The 24,652-nt window shown below is 43.5% G+C and overlaps 1 protein-coding gene across 7 annotated transcripts in view; it reads left to right on the top strand.

Annotated features, from left to right (window-relative positions):
• The window catches only part of MAP7 (microtubule associated protein 7), a 244,015-nt gene that overhangs the window by 49,722 nt on the left and 169,641 nt on the right, over positions 1–24,652 (top strand). For 3 of the 7 annotated variants that reach the window (XM_040350501.1, XM_040350496.1, XM_040350495.1), the window contains exon 1: positions 4,015–4,619. The exons of 1 other annotated variant lie outside the window; for it this stretch is intronic. In XM_040350501.1, the coding sequence (XP_040206435.1) occupies positions 4,439–4,619 (181 nt within the window). In that variant the 5' untranslated portion in view covers positions 4,015–4,438. Of the gene's footprint in view, positions 1–4,013; positions 4,620–24,652 lie in introns of those variants that run through there. 3 more of the 7 variants (XM_040350502.1, XM_040350499.1, XM_040350494.1) reach the window with 2 other exon arrangements.

Below are 24,652 nucleotides of genomic sequence, written 5' to 3'. Positions count from 1 at the left end.
AATGTATTTATATAGCTATGTTTATGCATTTAATGACAGATGACAGCCCAGAGGCACACAATTACACCCCACCTTGTGTAAATGAAGTCTGTCCTGTGAACAAGGATGTCTAATGTGTATTTTCTTTAACAGAGGTGACTAGGACTTGTGTTTGTGTTTGCTGCCCCGCCAGTTCATTTGATTGGAAGGAACGAACACAAAAGGACATTTTGTTAGCAGGAATCATAGAGTTTTTTAATTCTCTATACTACTGTTTCTTAACCCTAAGACGTCCTGCTCCACCGTTTGGTAGAGCGCACATTTTGAGTCACGCTAACTCATTGAAAAATGAGGTTGTTAAAGGGTTAACTCCAGTCTTCAAAGCGCCCCAACAGGTCATGTTTTCAGGCTTTTCCCTTATTTTGCACAGGTAATTTGATCAGTTTCCCTGCCTTAGTAATTACCACAGCCGCTTCATCCGAGGGAAATCCTGAAAACATGACCTGTTGGGGCTCCTTGAGGATTGATGTTGAAACACTGCTCTATACTGCTATTATAGTGTTTAACACAGAGCTGGTATAATCCCAGGAGCCAGGTAGGCAATACTCCCTAAAAATTAAAGCTGTTATCGAAGGCTACTTTCACACTGAGGCGCTATAGCGCTAGAAATAGCGCCTGCAAAGCACCTCTCCTGTCACTTCTGTGTGAAAGCCCGAGGGCTTTCACGCTGGAGCAGTGCGCTGGCAGGACACTAAAAAAGTCCTGCAAGCGGCATCTTTGAGGCGCTTTAAGAGTGGTGTTTACACGCCCCTGCTCATTGAAATCAATGGGCAGTGGCGCTTTTAACCCTTTTTCGGCTGCTAGCGGGGTTTAAAAACGCCCCGCTATCAGGCAAATGGCAACACAAAACCGTCAAAGCGCCTGCTAAAAATACCGCCGATGCCCCAGTGTGAAATTACCCTAACTGTTGAGGCTTTTGCTAGTTGTTGACAAAAAAAAAAAAAAAATAGATTGGATAGATTGGAGACAGGATGTAATGGTCATTTTGCTGACAAATAAATAAAGCAAGAAGAGCCAAGATTGGCCTGTGGCTGTCATCTTTTGATGAAGATCAGAGACAAACTAAGAGCCAGTTCCAGGGCAAGGTCATCTAGAGCCCAGGGCGAACATGCCAAACTACAACCCCCAAGATGTATGGGCAAAAACACTGAGCACATCTGCCCCCTTGCTGAAATCCTTCATCTCGGCACAAATCTTTGGCCCCCTATCCCTCCCAGTGCAAATTTCCCCCTAAACTTTCCCCTCATAATAAGTCTTCTCACCAACCCCCCCCCCCCCCCCCCCACTTCAATTTCCTCACTGCCAGAACAAAATGCTCCCAAATCCCCCCAACACAAATCCCACCTAAATCCCTCCAAATGTTATGTCTTCCTTCCAGAATTTCAAAACACACTTGCACTTGGGGGGCAGTAAAACCAGGCAGTTGAGCTGCATTTGGGGGCAGTAATACCAGGTGGTTGACCTGCAATTTTGTACCTGTCCCCTGCTGTAAAAGAAACCAGATGGGGTTGTATACTTGCCAACCCTGTGATGCTTTGCAGCAGGAATGTGACTCTTCCACCCTACGGCATTCATTGGGCATTACTGTCCATCAAATGCAACCCTTTTAAGTAAATGGGCTGTGCCGCAACCATGTGGAATGTATGCAGTGATGTGGGCTTTTAGAGGTTAAAACAGGTGGTGAGGAAGCGACATTATTGGCATCTTCCAGCGTGTTCAACTGTCTTTTTATACGATTACCGGGTCATTTTATTCCAGTTCAGAGCAATTTTTTTTTTTTTTTTTTTTTGCTTTCTCTGAAAAGTTTTGATGTATATGAAGGGGTTATGGCCAACTGATTTCCTAAAGCTCCGTCCTCGTGAAAATCTACTGATCATTTGTAGTTGTGTTTTGTACTAGCCCTGTTTTTTAAGGGTGTTTACACCCAGCCAGTATGTAGTTGTATGACGTACAGTCCTGATTAGTCAGATGGGAGGACAGCGTAATGAAATGCTAATTCATGCTTCTCCCCATAATTTCTGCTGAGGTTGCTCAATAAATTGTACCAATGAAGAAATCGAAATTGCATTTGCTTCGGGCACAGCCTGGCAAAGCAAAATCAACATTTTGTACTTCAGAAAACAACATTCGTGCGTTTGTAACATACGGTATAGAAATGATTGCACCTGCATACCACCAAGATGATTTTTTAGTTGAGACATGTTCCTTTAATTTGTTTTAATGTTTTTTCTTTTTTTTTGCCAAACAGATGTTCTTTTTCTGCAATGATTTATTTTTTACGCTGAGAGTACAGTAACAACCAATCAAGATGTAAAGATTAAATTAGATTCTTTATTGAATCAGGTGAATAGTGATAAAGTGAGTGCCCCTGGCAACCCAGCTGATACTCTCTGTTGGCTTTTAATTTGTCAGCTTGCGGAAAAATGTATGACAGAAGTATGGGAATCAAACAAAGAATTCATACTCGCCTAGATAGCTACACTGATCCCAGCGGCAGCTCTTCTCTGCCGGCTCTAAGACCGAGAACTGAGCGATCAAACACAGCAGGTCCTCAGCCTAAAGAGAGCTGGTGACTGTCAGTCACCGGCTCTCTGCTCTGTCCTCCAGAGCTCACTGGAGCTCTGGGCTGTGGAGGGGGTGGGAGTGGCTGGCTCAGAGTCGGCTGTCGGTCCAGGCTTTATGGTCAGGTTATTTTCAGAGCCTGGACCAGCTATGTGAAGTCATATGACCGGGGGCTTCAGCTGAAAACTGATTACAAGAGTGCAGAACGTGTGTATGCCCCATCAGACTTTTTCCGTCAAATTCCGACGAAGTTAGAAAGAGAACATGTTCTCCTTTTCTTTTTTTTTTTTTTCCAACGGAAATTTTTTTTATTGGAAATTCCGTTCATCTGTATGGAACTCCGGAGAAAAAACAATTTGACGCATGCTCGGAAGCATTGAACTTCATTTTTCTAGGCTCGTCATAGTGTTGTACGTTTTTGACAGTCCGAATTTGGTGTTTTATATGTTGAGCAAGTGGAAGCTAGTGGAGAGATTGGCAGAGAGGGGTGGTAGTTGGTAAGTTAGATGAGTCTGTATGCAGCTTGAATGGAATTCCGTCTGAGTTTATTCCGACGGAAACTCCGATTTGTGTGTACAGGGCATAACCCCCTTTCAGTCTATGGTGAATGTCGCTACCAGACTCATCTACCTTACCAACTGCCACCCCTCTCTGCCAATCTCTCCACTAGCTTCAACTCGCTCAACATATACAATTCTAAATACTAGCTACAACATACAAAGCCATCCACAACTCTGTGTAAGATACCAGCTTCATCTCAAAATGACCACCAATACTCGCCAAATACAGCCATCATCTTCCAAAACCTCCTGTTCTCTAGCCCTCTTGTCACCTCCACCCCTGCTTGTTTCCAGGACTTCTGCAGAGCTTCTCCCATCCTCTGAAACTCCCTACCCCAATCTGGCTACCTCCAAAAAAGGGATGTAGGCTGATGTGAACCGAGACTTGTAGTTCCACAGCAGCTGGATATCTACCTGTCGTCATGTAAAGCAGTTCATGTTCCTACTGGGGACACAGGGCTAACCAAGTGTCCCCATGGGACTTGTCACCTCCTACAACTGACCTGTCCTTTTCTTTCCTGTGTCTTCAATGAGTAACAGGTTTAATTAAACTGGTACGATAAAAGGTACAGAATCTTTTTGCTAGCTTTCTAAAGAAATGTTTACTGTTAGTAATTACATTGCAATAAATCTCTTAAAATGAAAGCATAGGATTAAAAAAAAAAAAAAATGTAAAATATGTTAGCATCTCCAAATTGCCCAACCGATGGTTGAACATACTGAGACTTGTAGTTCCACAGCAGCTGGGTCTCTAGCTTTCATTAAAAGCAGTTGAGGTTCCTGTGTGTTTAGCATCATTATGTAAGCACATCATCCACCGCCCCACATTGAGAGACGGTACAGCCCAGCCTGCTCAGTAATGCTTGTGGGAAGCACAGGAGCTAGAAGGCATTCCAGCAGGCTCCAGCTGAAGAGACAGCACTACGTAGTTTTCCTTTAATTAGGCAGTGTCATTGTTGTCAGGGCAACTGAGAACAGCGGTGTATCATATTTTCTCCTTCTGTGCTGCATGCTGAATATTTCAGTGTGCTCTTTGCCGGCACAGGGGTTAGGGAAAGGTGCTGTAGTGCAGCAGATTCTGCTTGGCTGGAGGCCAGCAAGAAGGACCAGCTAGTGATTTTCACACCAGCCATTGGATCAGGGGGGGATTCTGGCATTGGTCATCCTTCCCGGCTTTCTCCCATTATCCATGGGGAGATCGGTGACAAGCTTCTACATGTCCACGCTGCCCTAGTGACAGGCTCTTCTTGGGGAACTGCCAGAGAAGAGCAGGATACATGCTTATATTCCTGAGAACCAGGAAGAAGGGAAAGGTGGCAAGAAACATGCCAGGATCGAAAAAAGCTGCCCGGCAGGAGAGGGTGAAGAAATCTGGGGCACGGCCTGCACCCCCACTTTTATTCACCATTAACGAGGAAGATGAACAGCAAAAGAATGGCAGCAGCAAGAAGGTAAAAGGTAGGCACTGTAAATCCCTTAGAGCTATTGACTATTGCAGGGAAGTGCAGGCAGCCTCATACCTGTACCCAGCTTGGAGCCGAGTTGCTAAGGATCAGTGTTTTGTAATTGCTGATAAGTTACCAAGATATGTGCCGTACCTTGCCAGATTAATGTTTGCTACATGCGTCTACTCCTGCGCTTTATTGAGCCTTTGCCACCAATTTTTTTATTTTATTTAGTCGCTCATTGCATAGGCTTGGGAAATGACTGTGCTTTTTTAGCATGACAGTGCTGGATTTTCATGTTTTGCCTGGAACCACAGCGTTTGATATTTAAATCAATGATCTGTTTTTATTTAAACATCTGTATTCTATGTTGTTTTTTTTTTGTTTGTTTGTTTTTTGCCATGATTTAGCAGAACTGTAGAATCTCTAATTCCTTGCTTGGAATCACTATGCAGATTGTAGTAGGTCTTTGAGAAATGACAGGGCCCTCCTTATGCAGAGAGATAGGCTGCTTGGCGTTGTGATAGGACAGCGTACTGGAGTGATCGCGTCCGAATGTCATATAGTGTGTGTAACGTACGGGTGTTTATATCCTTGTGTCATTTTATTTTATCTGCTAAACAGCTGAGGAGTGTCAAGGGTGTCACTGACAACTTCACATAAAGATAATCCATTATTAACCTAGCCCATAGTCATTAACACTGCCAACTAATATAGAGGCTGTAAATAGGTTGACATAAGCATACATGTCTGATTCACATGAAAATAACAGTGGCTATACCGAGCTAGACGAGGAAACCTAGGAAACGTGTACAAGTATTTCATTAACCATCATCCTCCACAGTCAGCTAATTGCAATCAGTGATATGAAGATGTCTTGGAACTCTTGCAGCACAATAATATGGAAACACTGATCGGTGATCTCCATTGACCTTGATAGATGACTAGAGTCTAGAAGCGTAGCAGGCACACGTCCCGAATCTGTACCAGGGTCAAGACATTGCTAGAATAAAAGCCCTTCGCTCTGGTGGTGTTCTGCAGCCATGGTAATTTGTAATCCGGCAACTCTCTAGGCTATTGATCTCATCATTAGTGGCAGTCGTATACTATTGATGTTTTGCATCGTACAGCTCTGGCAAAGTATACGGCTACACATGAAATGACATACAACATTCATGAATCGTAAGCATGCATGCTTAGTACTGTTCTACAGAGTGGGGAAGGATAGCTAGAGTAAAAAGCCATTTAAACCAGAATATTTTGAAGCTGGATATTCATTAGGCACACATAGGACAGTGGAAGTGTGAATTTATATGGTCCAGAATTGGGCCTCGGGCACACTGGTTTGTTGGAAATTCTGTTTTTCCCAAGCTGTTTAGGCACTTTTTTTTCCAAAAGTGGAACTTCCGCTTTAAGCACTCCTCGCCCCCTTGCATGCCACATTTGGCATGTCGTTTTTCTGGGGGGAGGGAGTGGGTACCTTCTTTTTTAGAGGGACATCCTGTCCCACTTCCTCCTTTCGCTTCTCGGCCTCCTAGGTCAGCGACTCTTCTCCCCCTAGGCGGCCCCTCCCTCCAATCTTCTGGGACACGTCCCAAAAGATTGCCTGGCCAATAGCGGAGCGCAGCGCGACTCATGCATGTGCAGTGTGCGCCCGGCCGTGAAGCTGTAAGCTGTCACGGCCAGGTGCCCACAGTTGCTATGACATCGCCGGGGAGAGGAGCAAAGCATTGGGCGACCGCATCGCTGGACCATGGGACAGGTGAGTGTCTGTTTATTAAAGCGGGGTTCCTGTGATGAAAAAGGAAATCTCGCGCCAAAATATTTTAAACTAAATACTTAATTCCTTAAGTGGATTGCTAAGTGAAGCTGCTCCCTAAAAAAAAAAAAAAAAAAATACAGAGATCTGAATTTTCATAGTATGTGGTTGTGGGTAAGGGGCGCTAGATAGTGAATAAACTGTATAATAAAATACACAATAAAAGATTGCAGTGAAATCCAACTAGACTACATGCATAGAAACTTGTGATAGTATCCTAGTGTAACAGTGAGATGACTAAATGGTGTCCATGTGTACAGTAGAACCAATAACAAAAAATGAACAATAGCAAAATATTATAATACACAGTCAAGTGACTGAAAGGAGTCCATGTGGAAATTATTGCAGATAACACAGTCCCAAAGGATGGGTAAAGTGCAACGTGCTCATATGTCTTCCAAATCCAAAGTGCAAAAGGGAAGTGATCCACCTTCACCAATAAGTCACCAAAGATAAAGATAGATGGCCCCTTACCAAAAGATGTTGACCTAATTAGTTAAAATAAGGTCAATAGTAGCTTAGTGTTAATATGGGTCGGCTGGATGTCATACAGGTTCCGGTGTCAGCAACAGATAGCGGAACGAATGCCAAAAAGTAGAAAAAAGGCCGCCATAGTGTAAAACGTTTATTTTAAAACATAGAAGTAAAAACACAGTGCCGAGTGGCCCCTTACTTTTGCTGGTGCCCGTATCCTGGCACTGAGGCTGTACGCTTGTAGGGAGTTTTGGAGAGAGATGGTCATGTCCTGGGAAGCTGGCGTGCGTTCCACCGCTAGCTGCTCGTTGACGTTGAAATATTAAAAGTCAGCAGCTACAAATACTGCAGCTGCTGACTTTTAATAATCGGTCACTTACCTGTCCCAGGGTCCAGCAATGCGGGGGAATGAAGCCCCTTCTCTCCGCAGCGCCAGCATCACTCTGTGGGCGCCCGGCTGTGACTTCACAGCCGGGCATGCACGAGCCACGTTGCGCACCATGATTGGCTGAGAAATCATCTGGGACCTGTGACGTGTCCCAGATGATTGCCGAGGGGGAGAGGTGACCTTCCTTTCGGCGCTGTGGTGCCCAGGGAGGAAGTGGGAGCTGGAGCCCTCTAAAAAGAGAGGGTTTCCGCTCTTCTACCCCCCCCAAAAAAAAAACTGACATGCCAAAAACCTTAAAGCGGAAGTTCCATTTTTGGGTGGAACTCCGCTTTAAAAGTCAGCAGCTATACTTTTTGTAGCTGCTGACTTTTAATAAACTAAAAAACGTGTGGAACTCCACTTATCCTGGACACTGAAATGAATAAACGCTCAAATGCTAAATGTACTTGCATTCATTGCATTTAATGCATCTAACATCATTTACCATTTTCTATGCCCAAAATCTCCTCTTCTGAACGCTATTTCTCCTGCATTCTAAAGTAGCTTTGAAGGCCTCTAATCTCTTCTGCCCCTAAACGTCTCTAAAAGCTTATGTGTGCGTGGACACAGGCCCGTCGCTACAGGACAGGCAAAACAAACAATTGCTTGGGGCCCCGAGCTGGCCTGGGACCCCCAACTTCCCCTTCCCAGGCTGTAGCGTGGCCGAGCTCCTCTTCCTTCCACCTGGAGTCCTGTCAGTCTGACCGGATACCGCGCGTGGTACAGGAGATTGTTTCCTGTTCCCGGCCGGACTGACAGGAAGTGCATACTGAGTGCTCACTTCCTTTCAGTCCGGCCAGGAAGACAGGAAACTGAATCTCCTGTACCACGTGCGGGACCCCTGCACTATCTGATAGGGGACAGGGGAAGAGGAGCTCGGCCATGCTACAGCGGCAGCCTACAGGAAAGAACGGGAGTTAAGAATAGAAAAAAATGAGTGTAGCGTTAATGTAGGCTTTGCATGCGGGGGGGTGCTTGGGGGGGCCCCCATTTTGCTTGGGGCCCCCAAATTCCTTCAAACGGCCCTGCGTGGACACATGCAAAAAGCCCCAAAAACTTCTGTTTATGAGCGGCCGTGTGCATGAGGCCTTGTCTTGAGCAGCACTTCAGATTTTCCCTTAAGCTCAGGTTCACACTGGGCTGCGGGAATGAAGCTGTGCGAGTTCAACTGAACTCGCACGATTTTTTCACTCCCGCCTGTCAGTCCCGTTTTCGGCTGCGATTAGAGACACAGATGTCAATGTAAATCACGGGCCGAAATCACAAGTACAGAAACTACTTTTTGATATCGGTGCAGCGCCGCAGATGCGGCGTCGCACCAATTAGGACGGTGTCATTGCTGGCAAATGCTGCCGATTTGACATGCCATCTGACATGTCAAATCGCACCAGTGTAAGCCAGGGCTTACTCCTTATACACGAGGCCTAGTAGAGATTCATGAAAAAGTTTAGAACTCCTTAGAGCAGCAATCCAGGAAAAAAAATTCCCATGCAGTGCGGCTGTGCCTGCACTGCTTAGGTTTACTGCTTGTTTTGCTCAGGGGCACACAGAAAGGCTATACTAACCCGATCCTCCGTAAAACTGCACTTCCCCACGTCCAGCAGTGGACTGTTCCTGCCATCCTCACATCCAGAGCGGGTCAATGGGCATGACGACGTCAGGAACAGTCCACGCAAGACCACTAGTATGTGGCGGGGATAGGAACAGCAGAGACCGGTCTTGCGCTCAGTGGATCGGCGAATTAGGCAAGTATATCTTGGCTCTCCTCACCCCTGGATAAAAATGAGCGCAGTTAATCGTGCAGTGCGGGCACAGCTTTGGGGAAAAAATATTTTTTTCCCTGGAATTCTTCAATTTTCTGTTTTTCTACATGAATGGCTTTTGAAATTGCATCCCTTTATTAAATACTATATACCGTATTTGCTGGCGTATAAGGCGACTGGGCGTATAAGACAACTCCCCTAATTTTCCAGCTAAAATGTTGGTTTTGGGATATACTCGGCGTATAGGACGACCCCCTTCCCCACCTCACTGTGCCATTGCCTCGCCTCATTTCGCCGATCTTCATTCCTTTATGCCTGGCAGAGTGAGTCAGACTGCAGGCGTCCCATTTTTTTTTTTAATTTTTAAAAGCCGCACCTCCTCCTCGTGGTGTTCCGTGATAGGCGGAACACTCAGTTTCCCAGAAGAGCTTGTGTTTAGTGTTCCACCTATCACGGACGTCCTCTCGTCCAAGGAAATGCAAAACGGAGTGTTCCGCCCATCACGGAATCATAAGGCTGTTGGTCAGCGACCAAGCCTTTATGGAAGCAAGGAAACGTGAGTTTGCAGACCTGGTCATGCAGTCTGGCAGAGGAGCGAAGACTAACGGGTGGCTAAATGGGAATTAAAAATGCCATTATAGGTTCAAGTGGTTGTAGACCCTTGCATTAACCCAGTGAATGAACTGTCCTCAGGTGATAAACAGAGATTAAACAAATTCTCCTGTATAAGTTGTACCTGTTAATCTGCAGCCATCTCTTTACAGCCATTCAAATAGCTGAGTTCACTGTATAAGCTTGTCTGAGAGTGAAGTAAAACGGGGATGGAGAGCTAAAGTTAAAATGGGAAGAGCTCTGACAGCTGATTGGCGGGAAGAAACACACCCCTTCACAGAGCACATAGGAACAGAACTGAGGCTGTCAATCAGCTGGAGGTCCCTCCACTGTCACTATTTTTCTCTTGGTGTCTGGAAAATTTGTCAGAAGTGGCTCATGCTGATGGCAGAGGAGACCAAGCAGCAGACAGAAATTACACTTGGTGCTTTTAATTGAGACAAGTACACATGATGGAAGGATAATCTTTGCTCATATTTCATGTCTGAGGCTTACAACCACTTTAACCCCTTCCATACAGGGCATTTTCACCCCCTTCCTGCCCAGACCAATTTTTAGTTTTCAGCGCTGTTGCACTTTGAATGACAATTGCGTGGTCATGCTACACTGTACCCAAACTAAATCTTTGTTTTTTTCCCCCCACAAATAGAGCTTTCGTTTGGTGGTATTTGATCATCTCTGCGGTTTTTATTTTTTGAGCTAAAAACAAAAGAAGAGCGACATATTTTTTTTTTTTTTTTTTTTTAAAACACTATTTTTTACTTTTTTATTTAATAAATATCACAATTTTTAAAAAAAACCTAAACAATTTTTTTTCCCTCAGTTTAGGCCGATACGTACTCTTCTACATATTTTTGGTAAGAAAAAATTGCGATAATTGTATATTGATTGGTTTATAGTTATAGTTATAAGTTATAGCGTCTACAAAATAGGTGATCGATTTATGGCATTTTTATGTTATACATGTTTTTACTAGTATTGGCAGGGATTTGTGATTTTCTTTTTTTTTTTTTACTGTGACCATGACATTGCGGCGAACACATCGGACACTTTTGACACGTTTTTGGGACCATTTACATTTATACATCGATTAATGCTATAAATATGCATTGATTACTGTGTAAATGTGACTGGCAGGGAAGGGGTTAATATGTTCCCTAAGGTGTGTTCTAACTGTAGGGGGAGGGGACTCTCAAGGGGGAGGAGACCGATGTGTGTTCCTCTGTACTGGGAACACACATTGGTCTCCTCACCGCTTACAGGAGGTGTATCTGTGTGTTTACACACACAGATCCACACTCCTGCCGTGATTACCGACAATCGCGGCCGCCGGGCACCTGCGCCGGGTCACGAGCGCGGCCGCGCCCTGGATCGCCAGGAACACAGGATGTCATATGACGTCCACCCGGATCGGTGAGGGGTTCCTGCCGCCGTAATTTCCCTATGGCGCGGTATGAAAGGGGTTAAATGTTTACACGTACTGTTTGTGATGAAACATTTGCATTTGGTTGATTGCCTGGCAATCGGTTTTAGGCCCCATTTACAACGTTTTGTTGCTTGAAGCTTCAAAACGCTGGAGGAGAAAAGATCAATGATGTCACGCGCTTTTGAATTTTTTCTCTGTTCATATGCAATAATTAGATAATAAATAAATAATTAAACCTAAATAAATAAACTATATAAATCATAAATTAAATAGAAAATTCATAATAAATTAAAACCCTTAACCCTCATATTAACCCCTAGCCCTTAACCCTTATAACCCTTAAAGTGGTTGTAAACCCTCGTTGGTTGTTATTTTAAAAAAAAAGTCCTACTTGCCTCCATTGTGCTGTTTGTTTTGCATAGAGTGGCCCCAATCCACCTCTTCTGGGATCCCCAAGCAGCGATATCAACTCATCCCCGCAAGCGCTCCCCCTTGGGGTTTCCGTGCGTCCATAGACCCAAAATGCCAGACTCTGTCCCACGCCCATGTCATTGGATTTGATTGATGGCAGCGGGAGCCAATGGCTGCGCTGTTATCAACCTATCCAATCAAGAGCCTAGACAACGGTCAGAGAGGTAGCGTGCGTCTCCACCGTGGGTACAAATGGGCTCCGGTGAGTAAAACTGGGGGGACTGGTCAGTGTCTGAAGTTTTTTCACCTTAATGCATAGGATGCAACCCCTAACCCTAATATTAACCCTCAGCCCTAATCCTAACCAGATGGTCACCAGTCATCTCTATGACCGTCGGAGGCCCGGGCACGATGTGATGACATCACGCCTGGGTACCCGGAAGTAAACAAACCGCAATTGCGGCTAGTAAGAATGAGATCTGTGTTTTTTTTTTTTTCACGATCTCATTCTTTCCAGCCTGGAGGAGAGATGTGGGGTCTTATTGACCCCGCATCTCTCCTTAAAGAGGACCTGTCACACACTATTCCTATTACAAGGGATGTTTACATTCCTTGTAATAGGAATAAAAGCGATCGAAAGGAAAAAATAAATTAAGTAAAATAATAAATAAATAAAAATTAAAACGCCCCTGTCCCCGGTAGCTCGCGCTCAGAAGTGAACGCTCACGTAAGTCCCGCCCACGTATGTAAATGTCGTTCAAACCACACGTGAGGTGTCGCCGCGTGCGTTAGAGCGTGTGCAACAATTCTAGCACTACACCTCCTCGGTAACTCTAAACTGGTAACCTGTAAAAAAAATTAAGTTTCGCCTATGGAGATTTTTAAGTAACGAAGTTTGGCGCCATTCCATGAGTATGCGCAATTTTAAAGCATGACATGTTGGGTATCTATTTACTCGGCGTAACATCATCTTTCATATTTTATAAAAAAATTGGGCTAACTTTACTGTTTTGTGTTTTAATTTATGAAACCATTTTTTTTTTTTTACAAAAAAAAGGCGTTTGAAAAATGATTGCGCAAATACCGTGCAAGATAAAAAGTTGCAATGACCGACATTTTATTCCCTAGGGTGTCTGCTAAAAAAAACATATATAATGTTTGGGGGTTCCGAGTAATTTTCTAGCAAAATAATGATAATTTGTACATGTAGGAGAGAAGTGCCAGAATAGGCCCGGTATGGAGGTGGGTATTAAAGCCCGGTATTGAAGTGGTTAAGATCTGTCATCACGGTCCATTACAAACATTGATTTGTTTTTATTTAGCTTTTCTGTGTCTTCACTGTCACTGAACCGGAAAGCAGAAATGAGAACAAGAAGGCATCTGCTCATCATGTCGGTTTAATTTGATATCTTTGATGGCAGGGACTATAAATGACTTCTGTGCTGCTGTGCACTGTTATCACTGGAAATTGCAAACCGCTAGAAACATTTCTGTGTTTTTTTTTTTTTGTTTTTTTTTTATGGTTAAAGTATATTATACCATAACCACTTGTACAGTTTTTCCAACCTGTCCCTTTGACTGAAGATGATTTAAATGATCGATTTCTGTTAGGAATTTACCAATACCATTTATTTTATTTTATTTTTTTAATGAGTAAGCGTGCCAATTTTTTTATTTATTTATTTATTTTTCCTTTTTATTTTATTTTATTTCGCACTCGCCGATACCTACCACAACTGTTTTGTTTACACTTCAGCTGTCGGCAATGGTACAACGCATTAAAAAGTTATTTACAAATGACACACCACAATTTTTTTTTTTTTTTTTTTTTTATAATTAATAGTTTATAAAACAGAAGTGAACCAAAAAAATCAGCAGGAAAATAATAGATAAATGGAGGAGAATGAGGAGTTAATTAGATTGTTACTAAACCTAAAAATGTTTTTTACCTTAATACATTAATGTGAAAAACCTTCTGTAGTGCAACAGCCCCCCCATAGCCCTACTTTTAGTTACCTGAACCCGATCGTTTCAGCGATGGGGAAGAGGGCAGCAGCTCCAGCCTCGGGTCCCCTCATTGGATAGGTTGAGAGCAGCAGAGGAACCATTGCCCTGGGGGGAGGAGAAGGAGGAGGGGAGCCAGGAGTGCCACTGAGGGACCTCAGAAGAGAAGGATTGAAGCAACTCTGCAAAACCCTTGCACAGAGGAGGAAAGTATAACATGGTTGTTGTTGTTGTGTTTTTGTTTTATAAAACAAACTTTTACAACCCCTATAATGCATTGTTTGCATTAAGGAAAAAAACATTTTTAATTTCCGTGTGCCCCCCTTTCCATCTGTGAAGAGTAAGAGAGGGGAGACTAGATCAGCGCTGTGCTTGAAGAAACACTTTGCATGTTGATGACCTCACTTCTGGTTTGCTGCCCTTGCTGGTGCCTTCCCACTGACGTCACTTCCTGGATTCGGCTTCCATGCTTCCTCAGACAGACTATCTGTCTTCCCAGTATCCAGGAGAGTTGTAGCCTCCATCTGCAGGGCACTTCAAATATGCTACCTTAGAATTACACCTCCGGATATCTGAGAATCCTTGGGACTACCAGAATGCCGGACCACCTGCCATATTACTAATATGATGTTCTCCTACCCATCTACCCTTTTGTAAGTGTTTTTAACCTTTTTGGGAAATTATAAAGTTTTACTTCTGCACTTGGATGCGCCTTTTTTTTTTCTTTTAATTTTGCATCCAGAGTTTGTTTCTCTCTCCCAAGTGCTACCAGAAGTTCATTTAGACCCTTTTCTATTTCTACATAGATGGATATCTGCTTGGTCTGTTACTCAGAGAGCCCTTATACACACTTTTATCAGCATTTGAGAAGCAGCAGGAGCTATTGGCTCTTGCTGCTGTCAATCAAATGCAGGGAAGAGGAAGTGGGGGGCAGGCCTAAGTTCCTCTGTACAAGTCTATATGGAGCGTGGCTCAATAGACACACAGGTTGGGAGCATGCAGATCACACTTCTCCCCATAGCAATCGGCTGGCTCTGGTGGAAGTAAGAAAAAGAGGAGGAGCCAAGATCGCCACCGGGGACCCCAGAAGAGGGTCAAAGCCACTCTGTGCAATACCACGGCACAGAGCAGGTAATTATAACATGTTTGTTGTTTTAAAAAGAAAAAAATAAGTCTTTTGTAACACTTTAAGGCTGATTAAGAGTTAATAAGGGGTTAAACAGCGGAATATTACATTTTTAACTTGACTGGTTGATTTAAACTGACTTCATCTGTAGATCAAAGGGCATCCCTTTTGATCTGTAAGAAAGAGGATCACCGCTCCAAGTGGATCACTATGTAGAGTAGACTGACTCAGGATACCGTGGGTGCTGGCAATGCACTGACCATGCATGAAATACGAAGAGAGGAAATGGATAGCCGCACTCCAATAACCAAAAGGTTGTCTTTTTATTCAAACGGACAGCAAATACATCACTTCACAAGGTCACAGCAAAAGAACAAGGGAACAGCCGACGCGTTTCACACTAAGCTAGTGCTTAATCATGGCTAGAGATTAAGCACTAGCTTAGTGCGAAACGCGTCGGCTGTTACCTTGTTCTTTTGCTGTGACCTTGTGAAGTGATGCATTTGCTGTCCGTTTGAATAAAAAGACAACCTTTTGGTTATTGGAGTGCGGCTATCCATTTCCTCTCTTCCCTTTTGATCTGTAGATGAATAAAAAAAAGATGCCAAATGAACAATGTTTATTTTTTATCTTTCTGTTTCAGTGCTCTGCAATGTAAACATTGCTTGGCTGCTTTTTTTTTTTTTACCGCTACAACTGGCTGGATTTGGTTTACACTTTAGCTGTCAACATGGGAGCGCAACTGACAGCTGAATTAGTAATCTGTTGTTAAGGACACAGCGGTCCTGCTCCTTGACAAGCGATAGTTGCCAGCTCCTTTTTTTTTTTTTTTTTTTGTTCACATTTCAGCTGTCAGCGGGGGAATCCCGCTGACAGCTGAAGGAACCAAGCCTGAAAGTATCGATTTCAGGTATCGAAGCATTTGTACGAAGTACTGATACTCGTGCAAATGGTTAGTATTGACACCAATACCAGAATAGGTGCAACTTCAATTTCTGTTGAGCAAGGACAGCTACTGTACATACTGATTTATATTTGATCGCCCCCTGCTGCACTGGCTGAATTTCTATCAATGTATAGTAGGCTTCTTCTTTTTTTTTTTTATCTATTGTCATCTATTCCCTGGCCCTATCCCCTACGGATTTGTGGACCAGCACTCTTTTGGATTGAATGACACCCAGCATCACTTACTTTCTTTGGTTGTGTCCTTGAACCATTCCTTGGAGGGGGGTTTTGCCGTTGTTGAGCGGGGGGAGTGCCTCTCCCCTGTGCCGACAGCCGGGGGCCACAGACTGTCATTAGCCCGGCTGTCGGCTTTCTTCCCTTCAGCAGCCACAGTCCTTCACACACTGCTCCGGTTCCTCCTGCTTTCGTGCTGCCTCCTCTTGCAGTGCGGGAAAATTAACCCTTTTGCGGGACTGCGGGAAGAAGCTGTCTATGCGGGAAAGTCCCGCAGAATCTGTGCGTGTTGGGAGGTATGCGCAGGGCCGCAAAAGGGGTGTCAAATTTAATTGGTGCATCGCGATTCAGGTGTCCCCGATGCGGCACCGATGCATGCGACCGTGATAATCGATGCCTAGCCCCGCCCCCGTCCCTCCCGTGAGAGCGCTCCATTCTAGGGTACCTTTTTTTACAGCGCCATGTGACTGCCCGGCCTGCCTCTCTCCTATGTCCACTCTGCGTGCTCTTGCATCTCTCCTGGCGTCAGCCCCGCCCACTGACTAGAACTTCAGATTAGTAGAGGCGGGTAGTGTTTGTATATGCCACGCTGACTGACTGCACGGTTCGCCTATCTCCTATGTCCACTCTGCTCTTCTGTCCTCTCCTGGCGCCAGCCCCGCCCACTGTCTGTAACTATCAGATCAGTAGAAAGGCGGGAGGGGCTGACGCCAGGAGAGGACGTAAGGGCAGAGTGGACATAGGAGATAGGCGAGCCGTGCAGTCAGTCAGCGTGGCATATACAAACACTACCCGCTTCTACTAATCTGAAGTTCTAGTCAGTGGGCGGGCCCTGGGGACCTCTGGACCCCTAAAAAAAAAAATAAAAAAAAAAAAAGGGGCAACCCCCCTTTTTTTTTTTTTTTAAAGGGGGTTGCCATCCGGGGCCCATGGGCTTGGGCCCAGTCATGCCCAATGGTAAGTCTGGCCCTGTGCGTAAGGGGCCATTATTATTTAAGTGCCAATTGGATTTTTTCTCTAACACATCCCTTAGCTTGTTTTATCTGTTGGGCCTCATCAGCACATGATTAACAAGTGCCATGAGCCCACAATTTCTTTCTCCTTTTGAAGAGGCGATATATACATTTTTCAGGGAGCATTACCGGAAATGTACCTCATTTAATACTCTAGTGAAGGCACTTTCCGAACGCTTTATATGCTGACCTAGAAGAACCAGTCCCATGGTGATGAGGCTCATAAGCTGACACAGCACTGTCCAGAGATCAGTGTTACAGTTCAACAAATGTTGTTATAATGTAGAATCAGGGAGAGTGGGCTATTGACTAATAGGCATAATAGCACAATTTACACTGAAGTCCTATCTTCTTTTTGAAGAGGTGACATGAAAAGTAATTTTTTTTTTTTTTTTTTTTTTACAAATGTAAGCAAATGAAACACGTGCATGTTAATAAAAAAAAATTGGCTGAAGTTATCTGCAGTGGCAGGCAAATGTCAAATGTAGATCCATTGATATAAGGAAGCTAAAATGATATGGAAATTCCATTGTCCTTTGCAGAATTCAAGATTGTCCTTTTATCCTCTTTATTGGTCTATTTAAGTAGATATCACATTAGTCCTTCCTCTGCAAGGACCAACTTTTCATTTTTTGCACACGTTAAATTAACATTTTAGGCCTGAAGATTACTTAAAACTTCCAACACATTATATATTTTCTAAAAGCAGAAACCTTGTGGAATAAAATAGTGACGGTAGCATTTTTTATGCTTGCTTGATAAATTCTATATTTTCAGTATATCGGAAATCATATCATTTTATTGCCCGCAAACACAACATATTACAATTTTTTTGGTAAAAGGTGAGGTTGCATCGAGTAAATACATCGAGCCTCAAGTTTGCATAATAGTTGGCAGCAGTGAAAGGGTTAAAGGGCAGCTAGTGGGGCAAAGTTTACATTTGCATGCAAACTCCACTTGTCATTCTGACTTTTGGTTTTCTGTGTTGATTATCTCTTCCCATGCATTTTTTTTATAATTTGATTAGATTTCTCTAAGTTTACTATGTATATGTGTGTGTATGTGTGTATATATATATATATATATATATATATATATATATATATATATATATATATATATATATATATATATATATATATATATATATATATATATATATATATATATATATATATATATACACACACATACACACACACAATTTTAATTTATATATATATATAAATTAAAATTGTGTGTGTATGTGTGTGTATATATATATATATATATATATATATATATATATATATAGTGTGTGTGTGTGTGTGCCACCCTTTAACAGAAAAGTTGGATCATAGCAGCAAAAAATATTTGATCGCAATAGAAGGTTCTTTTTTTTTTTTGTTTTTTTTGTTTTGTTTTGTTTGTTAAAGTGGTTGTAAACCTTTACATATACCCACTAAAGTGGCAAGCCTCAGGTAATACACAGAGAAGAGATGAAACAAATCCTCATTTAAAAGGTGTACCTGTTTATCTGAAGCCTTCTCTTCAAAACAGCCTTCTAAAACACACAGATCAAAGGCTTTTTCTCAGCTAAAGCAGACAAGGGGCGAGAGGACACCAGAGAATCTGAGACCTCAGTGGTTAGAAAGGACACACCCACGTCTACACAGTCTCATGGGGAAACTAGCACAGCTGAGGCTGTTATTTACCACCTTTGTCTTGGGGGGGGGGGGGGGGGCAGAAAATGTCCCAATTCTGTGGTGTTGTGATAAACTGTCAGATGGGCTAATGCAAGTGAGTTCAGACAGAAACCACACTTGGGTGCTTTAGATTTAGGCAAGTACCTACTATAGAGTGAAATGCTTTACAAATATCAGAGGTTTACAACCGTACTTTAGTAGAGTTTTATTTGAAAGCCAGAGTTTAGGCCCCTTTCACACTGGGGCGGTTTGCAGGCGCTGTTGCGCTAAAAATAGCGCCTGCAAACCAACCCTAAACAGCGGCTGCTGTTTCTCCAGTGTGAAAGCCTGAGGGCTTTCACACTAGAGCGGTGCGCTAGTAGGACCGCTCCAGAAGGCCTGCTAGCAGCATCTTTGGAGCGGTGAGAGGAGCGGTGTGTTTACCCGCTCCCTCACGCTCCTTCCCATTGAAAGCAATGGGAAACCGCGGCTATACCGCTGGCAATGCGCCTCTTAAGAGAGAAACCCTTTTTCGTCCGCTAGCGGGGTTAAAACCGCATTGCCTGCGGCAGGATACCCCCGCATTTCCGACTGTGTAGCGGCGCTATACCGCCACCGCATCTCCTTAGTGTCACTTTAAGGACACTGTAACTGTCATCTTATCATGGCATTGCTACATTTTCAGCTTGTATTATAATTCAGGATTTCAGACTGTATTATCATACTTTTGTCAGGTAGGTCTTTGTTTTCTACCTGTGGCTAGGGCCTTTTTCAAGTAGTCTTCTAGAAATGTGCAAACTTGCATTCCTTCCAATCTTTGACATCTGTATGCAAAGGACGCATTCCGCTTTTAGCCATCGTATTGTGGCGTGTGGAGGATATAATGCATTGATTTTATGTATATATCTGAGGTTTGTGTTCAGGTGATTAGCCCTATCTATGTCTAATAATAGTGTATACACATCTAATAATTGCTTGCTATGTACTTAAAATAGACGACGTGTCCTCCACCTATGTTTTCAGGGAGGGTTTGTTTTTGTTTTGCATATTATGTGACACTCAGACAGCACACCTATGAAAAGCGTTAACCACGTAAGTTACCTGTTTAGAATATTTGTAGAATGTTGTTGTGTGTGTTTTTTTTTTTTTTTTTGTGAGAAAATTCATATCCAGCCATGGAGGATGGGCTGGCGGTGATCATTATTTGAAGCATAGACATTGAAAGGAAGTCTAAAACATTAGACCGTTGAGAACATTCCGCAGATACAGCATTCCTGTGTGACTTCTCATCTTCTACATCAGGGGTAGGCAACCTTTCAGAGGTGGAGATCTACCTCAACAACATGGGAGAAGTCAAAGATCACTGGGCACAGTGTCCTCACACCTGATTTGTGTCACAATCGTTTTCATTGCACGGCAATCTTGGGTTTAACTCGGGTCGTGTGAAGGCAACATATCACCTCCTCAGGACCTGTCATTAATACTTGGATCGCTTTTCAGAGGAGCAGCAGTGCCTGCTGCACTTGTGAATCAGCCCTTAGTTGCATTCCAGCAGTAGCACCCTTAGGGCTCGTTCACACGTAAAGTTGGGGGGTGGTAAATCCCTGCGGTTTAGTCGCCATTCAGTGTGAAAGCAGCCCTATACTATTCTACCCAGTGTGTATTGCTCCACACTGACCTGAAGATCTCTTCATTCCTGCTGCTGGCACCACTCTGGAGACCACTAGCCGGGATAAGAGGTGGAGTGCAGTTATCACTCCGCATGGGACAGGAGCCGATACTATGGAGGAGGCATCCGCTTATGGGGCTCTTGCTTCCTACTACAACTCCAACTTTACAAGTAGTCCCTCCGCATTCAACTCTGTTTGATGCTCTGGGATGGTGGGTCAGCAAGCCAAGACTGCGTTCTACCAATCACCTGTCCACGATCTACTGGTAGATGGCGATCTACAGGTTTCTACATCATTGCTGACAGGTTTAAAGCTAGCTATACAGAGTGAATGCTAATAAGGCCCATTGACATTGTGATGGTCTGGGCCATTGTGGTAACGTATTTGGGCTGGCAGTGCGCCAAACTGCTATAAAAAATGTTTGCCGTGCAGGGAGTGCATTAAAATGTGTTGCAGTTCTCTGCAAGATGAGTTAGTATGTCCTTAAAGTTTAAAGTGGAACTACACTGCATCTGAGTACCACAAACGCAAAACTAAATTTAATTCATTTTTAATATTCAGTTAAAACTCGCCCATCCATATCTCCATGCTTTATTTTGCTCATAAGTCACTTAGAACCCCCCCCCCCCTCTCATTTCTGGCCATGGTCATCTTGAATAAGGGAAAGTGATTCATGGAATCCATCTGCCCCTAGCTCCAGCATGCAGGCAGGAGTAGTACCCTGCTTTATTAATGTGTGTTTGTTTTCCAGGTGTTTATTACATTGTTGTGTATTTTATACTCCTGTTTTTTCTATTTTTTATATAAAGCGAGTGCAGGACACCTGTGTTCCGTCCACGTTTTCCACGCTGGGTTCCAAACGCACTGCATTTCAATCTGCAGCAGGTGTCAATATTACAATGACACCCCAAAAGCAGTGAATTTGTCTGCAATGAATCGCAGGGTACTGAAGTACCCTGCAATCTTGTTGCAGTGTATTCTTTAAAGTAGTGCATGTACTATTTTTGCTGCGGTCCAGTGTGATTAATCCCATTAAAAATGAATGGATTTAAATCGCGCTGCACCTCATGTGAATCCTTCCTGTGCGATTCCTACTGGCCCTTAGAACAGAGATTTTCCATGGTACAGATACGATAAACCACATCATTTGCAGCTTTACTTTCATTTCAGTATTCCTACTTAACAGACATCGGTGCAGAAAAATGCACCATGTCTTATGTTGCAAGAAAATGCACTAATCTGCAGTGCATAGATGTGGGTGCAGCAAACTCAAGTTTTCAAAGGCAAAAACCGGCGTTTAAAACGCCTGTTTTTGCCGCAAATTTTGCGGCGTTTTACCGCGTTTGCGGCTATCAGCGTTTATAACAAAGACATTGTAGACCCTCCCAAAGCTTTGAAACGCAAAAACTTTTGCGTCTGAACCCAAAATTTTGCTTCTGAAAAAACGAGCCTAAACCCAACTGCTTTAAAACGCAAAAAAACGTGAATGTGTGCATGGACACATAGGATAACATTAAATGTGTTCAGGGGCAGTTGAAAAAAATGCCCAAATGCCTCTGAACTCGAGTTTACCAGCGTCTCGTGTGCATGGGGCCTAATACTTACCTGAGCCCCATCTCTGTCCAGCGATGTCCACGAGTGTTTCAGCCGTCCGTGACTCTTACTCCTAATTGGCTGAGACACGGCAGCGGCGCCATTTTCTCCCACTGCCGTCAATCAAAGTCAACCAATCAGGAGAGATTAGGAGTCCTTAAAGTGAAAGTTGCACTTTTGGGTGGAACTTCGCTTTAACCATTTCTGGACCAAGTCTATTTTTGACACTTGTTGCTTACGAGTTAAAATAATTTTTTTTTTGTTAGAAAATTACTTAGAACCCCCAAACATAAACATTATATATAATTTTTTAGCAAAGACCCTATGCAATATTGCAATATTTTATGTCACACGGTATTTGCTTAGCGGTCTTTCAACCCAATTTTTTGGGGAAAAAATACACCTTTTTGCATTAAGAAAACAGAAGAATTAGCCCAATTTTCTTACATATTGTGAAAGATGTTACGCTAAATTATTTTGATACCTAACATGTTACTCTTTAAAATTGCACACACTCGTGGAATGGCGACAAACTACAGTACTTAAAAATCTCCATAGGCGACATTAACCATTATTTTAACGGTTACCTGTTTAGAGTTATAATTATTTTGCTAGAATTATTGCTCTTGCTCCAACGATCGTGGCAATACGTCACATGTGTGATTTGAACACTGTTTACATTTGCAGGTGTTTTCTTTAGTGCTGGAGCATGCAGGGACAGGGACACGTTAAAATGTTTATTCTTAACGCTGTCTTTTAAAAAATTTAATAAATATGATCACTTTTATTGCTGTCATAAGGAATGTTAACATCCCGTGTGACAGGTTCCCTTTATGGAGGGATCGGGGATCTAAAAGACCCTAAATCCCTCCTTTGTGCCTCAAAGTATTCAAAATGCCAAAATCGTCGTTTTTGGAACACTGTTTTTTTTTTTTTTTTTATTATTTGCGCCATTGGCAGCCGAATAAACCGTAAGTGACGTTGCTTTGGGTTTTTACACCAGAGACTCGATTGAAGCCAATTACGGCTTTGTTCGGGAGTCCACACAGCTGGCCGACGTGGCAGATGGTCGCTCCGGTATCCCGGTGGGATGAAAGACCCGGGCAGATAGGCGGGAGGGGGGGGGAAGGAAGGCCCCTCCTGCTCCTTATATCAGCCGAGCAGCTCATTAACCGCATCAGTTGTAATCATGAGAGCCGACCACTAGCTCTAAAAAACGGTACTGGGGTGATGCAGGCATCACCCCGGTTCAACCACATGACGTACAGGTACCCTTGGTTGCAGGAAAGAAATTCACACCGTCTATGGGCTGCCTTGTAAATAAAAAAGGGGGGCCTATACCGCGCTAAAGTGAAATACAAACTCCTATGAGGAAAAAGCTGCGACACAAAAACATGCGATTATCCATGCAAGGTAAACCAATATAAAAATTGATTAGTCGCGCTATTTCTAAACAACATGGGGCAGATCCTCAAAGAAATTACACGGCGTATCTCTTGATACGCTGCGTAATTTCGAATTTTGCGCGTCGTATGTTTGTTTCAGTATCCACAAAACAAGATACGACGGCATCTGTGTTAGATCCGACAGGCGTATGTCTTCGTACGCCGTCGGATCTTAGATGCAATTTTTCGGCGTCCACTAGGTGGCGTGCACGTCGTAATCCGCGTCGAGTATGCAAATTGGCTATTTCCGACGATCCCCGAACGTACGACCGGCCATCGCATTTTTTTACGTCGTTTCCGTTCGGCTTTTTCCGGCGTATAATTAAAGCTGCTATATGGTGGCGTACTCAATGTTAAGTATGGCCGTCGTTCCCGCGTCTAATTTTAAAAATTTTACGTCGTTTGCGTAAGTCGTCCGTAAATGGGGCTGGACGCCATTTACGTTCACGTTGAAAACAATGACGTCCTTGCGACGTCATTTGGAGCAATGCACCCTGGGAGATTTTATGGACGGCGCATGCGCAGTTCGTTCGGCGCGGGGTTGTGCTTCATTTAAATGAAACGCGCCCCCTAACCGCCCAATTTGAATTCCGGCGCGAGAGATACACTACGCCGCCGTAACTTACGGCATGAATTCGTTGAGGATTCAAACCAAAGCCAGGTAGGTTACAGCGGCGTAGCGTATCTTACATCTGCGCCGGGCGCAGTGTATGTATGTGGATCTGCCCCCATATATCTAGATAAAATACCGTGAATAAAGTGAATGGTTAAATTTGAACATAACCAGCAGTGTATGCAATAACAAAATATTCACAAAAAAAAAGTAGTATATCAAATAGTGCAAGGTAATGAATACGGTAGATAAAAGAAACTCTGTTCATATAAGTCTACATTAGAGAAACCATAAATTAAATTCCAAAGTGAAGCAAAGCTGATGCTTTGAAGGTAAGGTTGAAAGATGTTTCCACCGCCACCGAGGGGATGAGGAGTAGGTCACTCCTTCAAGTGTGTACCAGAAGTAAAAGGAGGACCCTTACCAGATATGATGGACCTCCAGTTAGTAGCGATGTCGTTGGCGCTTTGCAGATATACCCCACTGCTGGGTCCTTGGTCTATCCCAGACACGGGTCCTTCTTGACTCTTGTCGTCTACCGTACACGCCACACCAGTTCACCTTGCAATGTGGGGAGGAGACTTCCCTCGACCGGACAAGTGGAGGAAAAAGAAGGGCTGCAATAGTGCGTTATCCTTAACCACTGGGTTATTTATTATAATTTTACAAAAAAGTGTATACAACTAATTTAAAATTTGCCGGAAATACATACAAAAGAAAAATACAGCGAATGCCCCTGCTCACGTGGAGCGTTGTGACATCAATGCGCGGCTCCGCCCTGACATGTTTCGTCACACGTGATGTTCT

Source organism: Rana temporaria, chromosome 4 (assembly GCF_905171775.1).
Source record: "Rana temporaria chromosome 4, aRanTem1.1, whole genome shotgun sequence".
In the NCBI taxonomy this organism is placed as follows: domain Eukaryota; kingdom Metazoa; phylum Chordata; class Amphibia; order Anura; family Ranidae; genus Rana; species Rana temporaria.
This window is presented reverse-complemented; position numbering and strand designations above follow the sequence as displayed.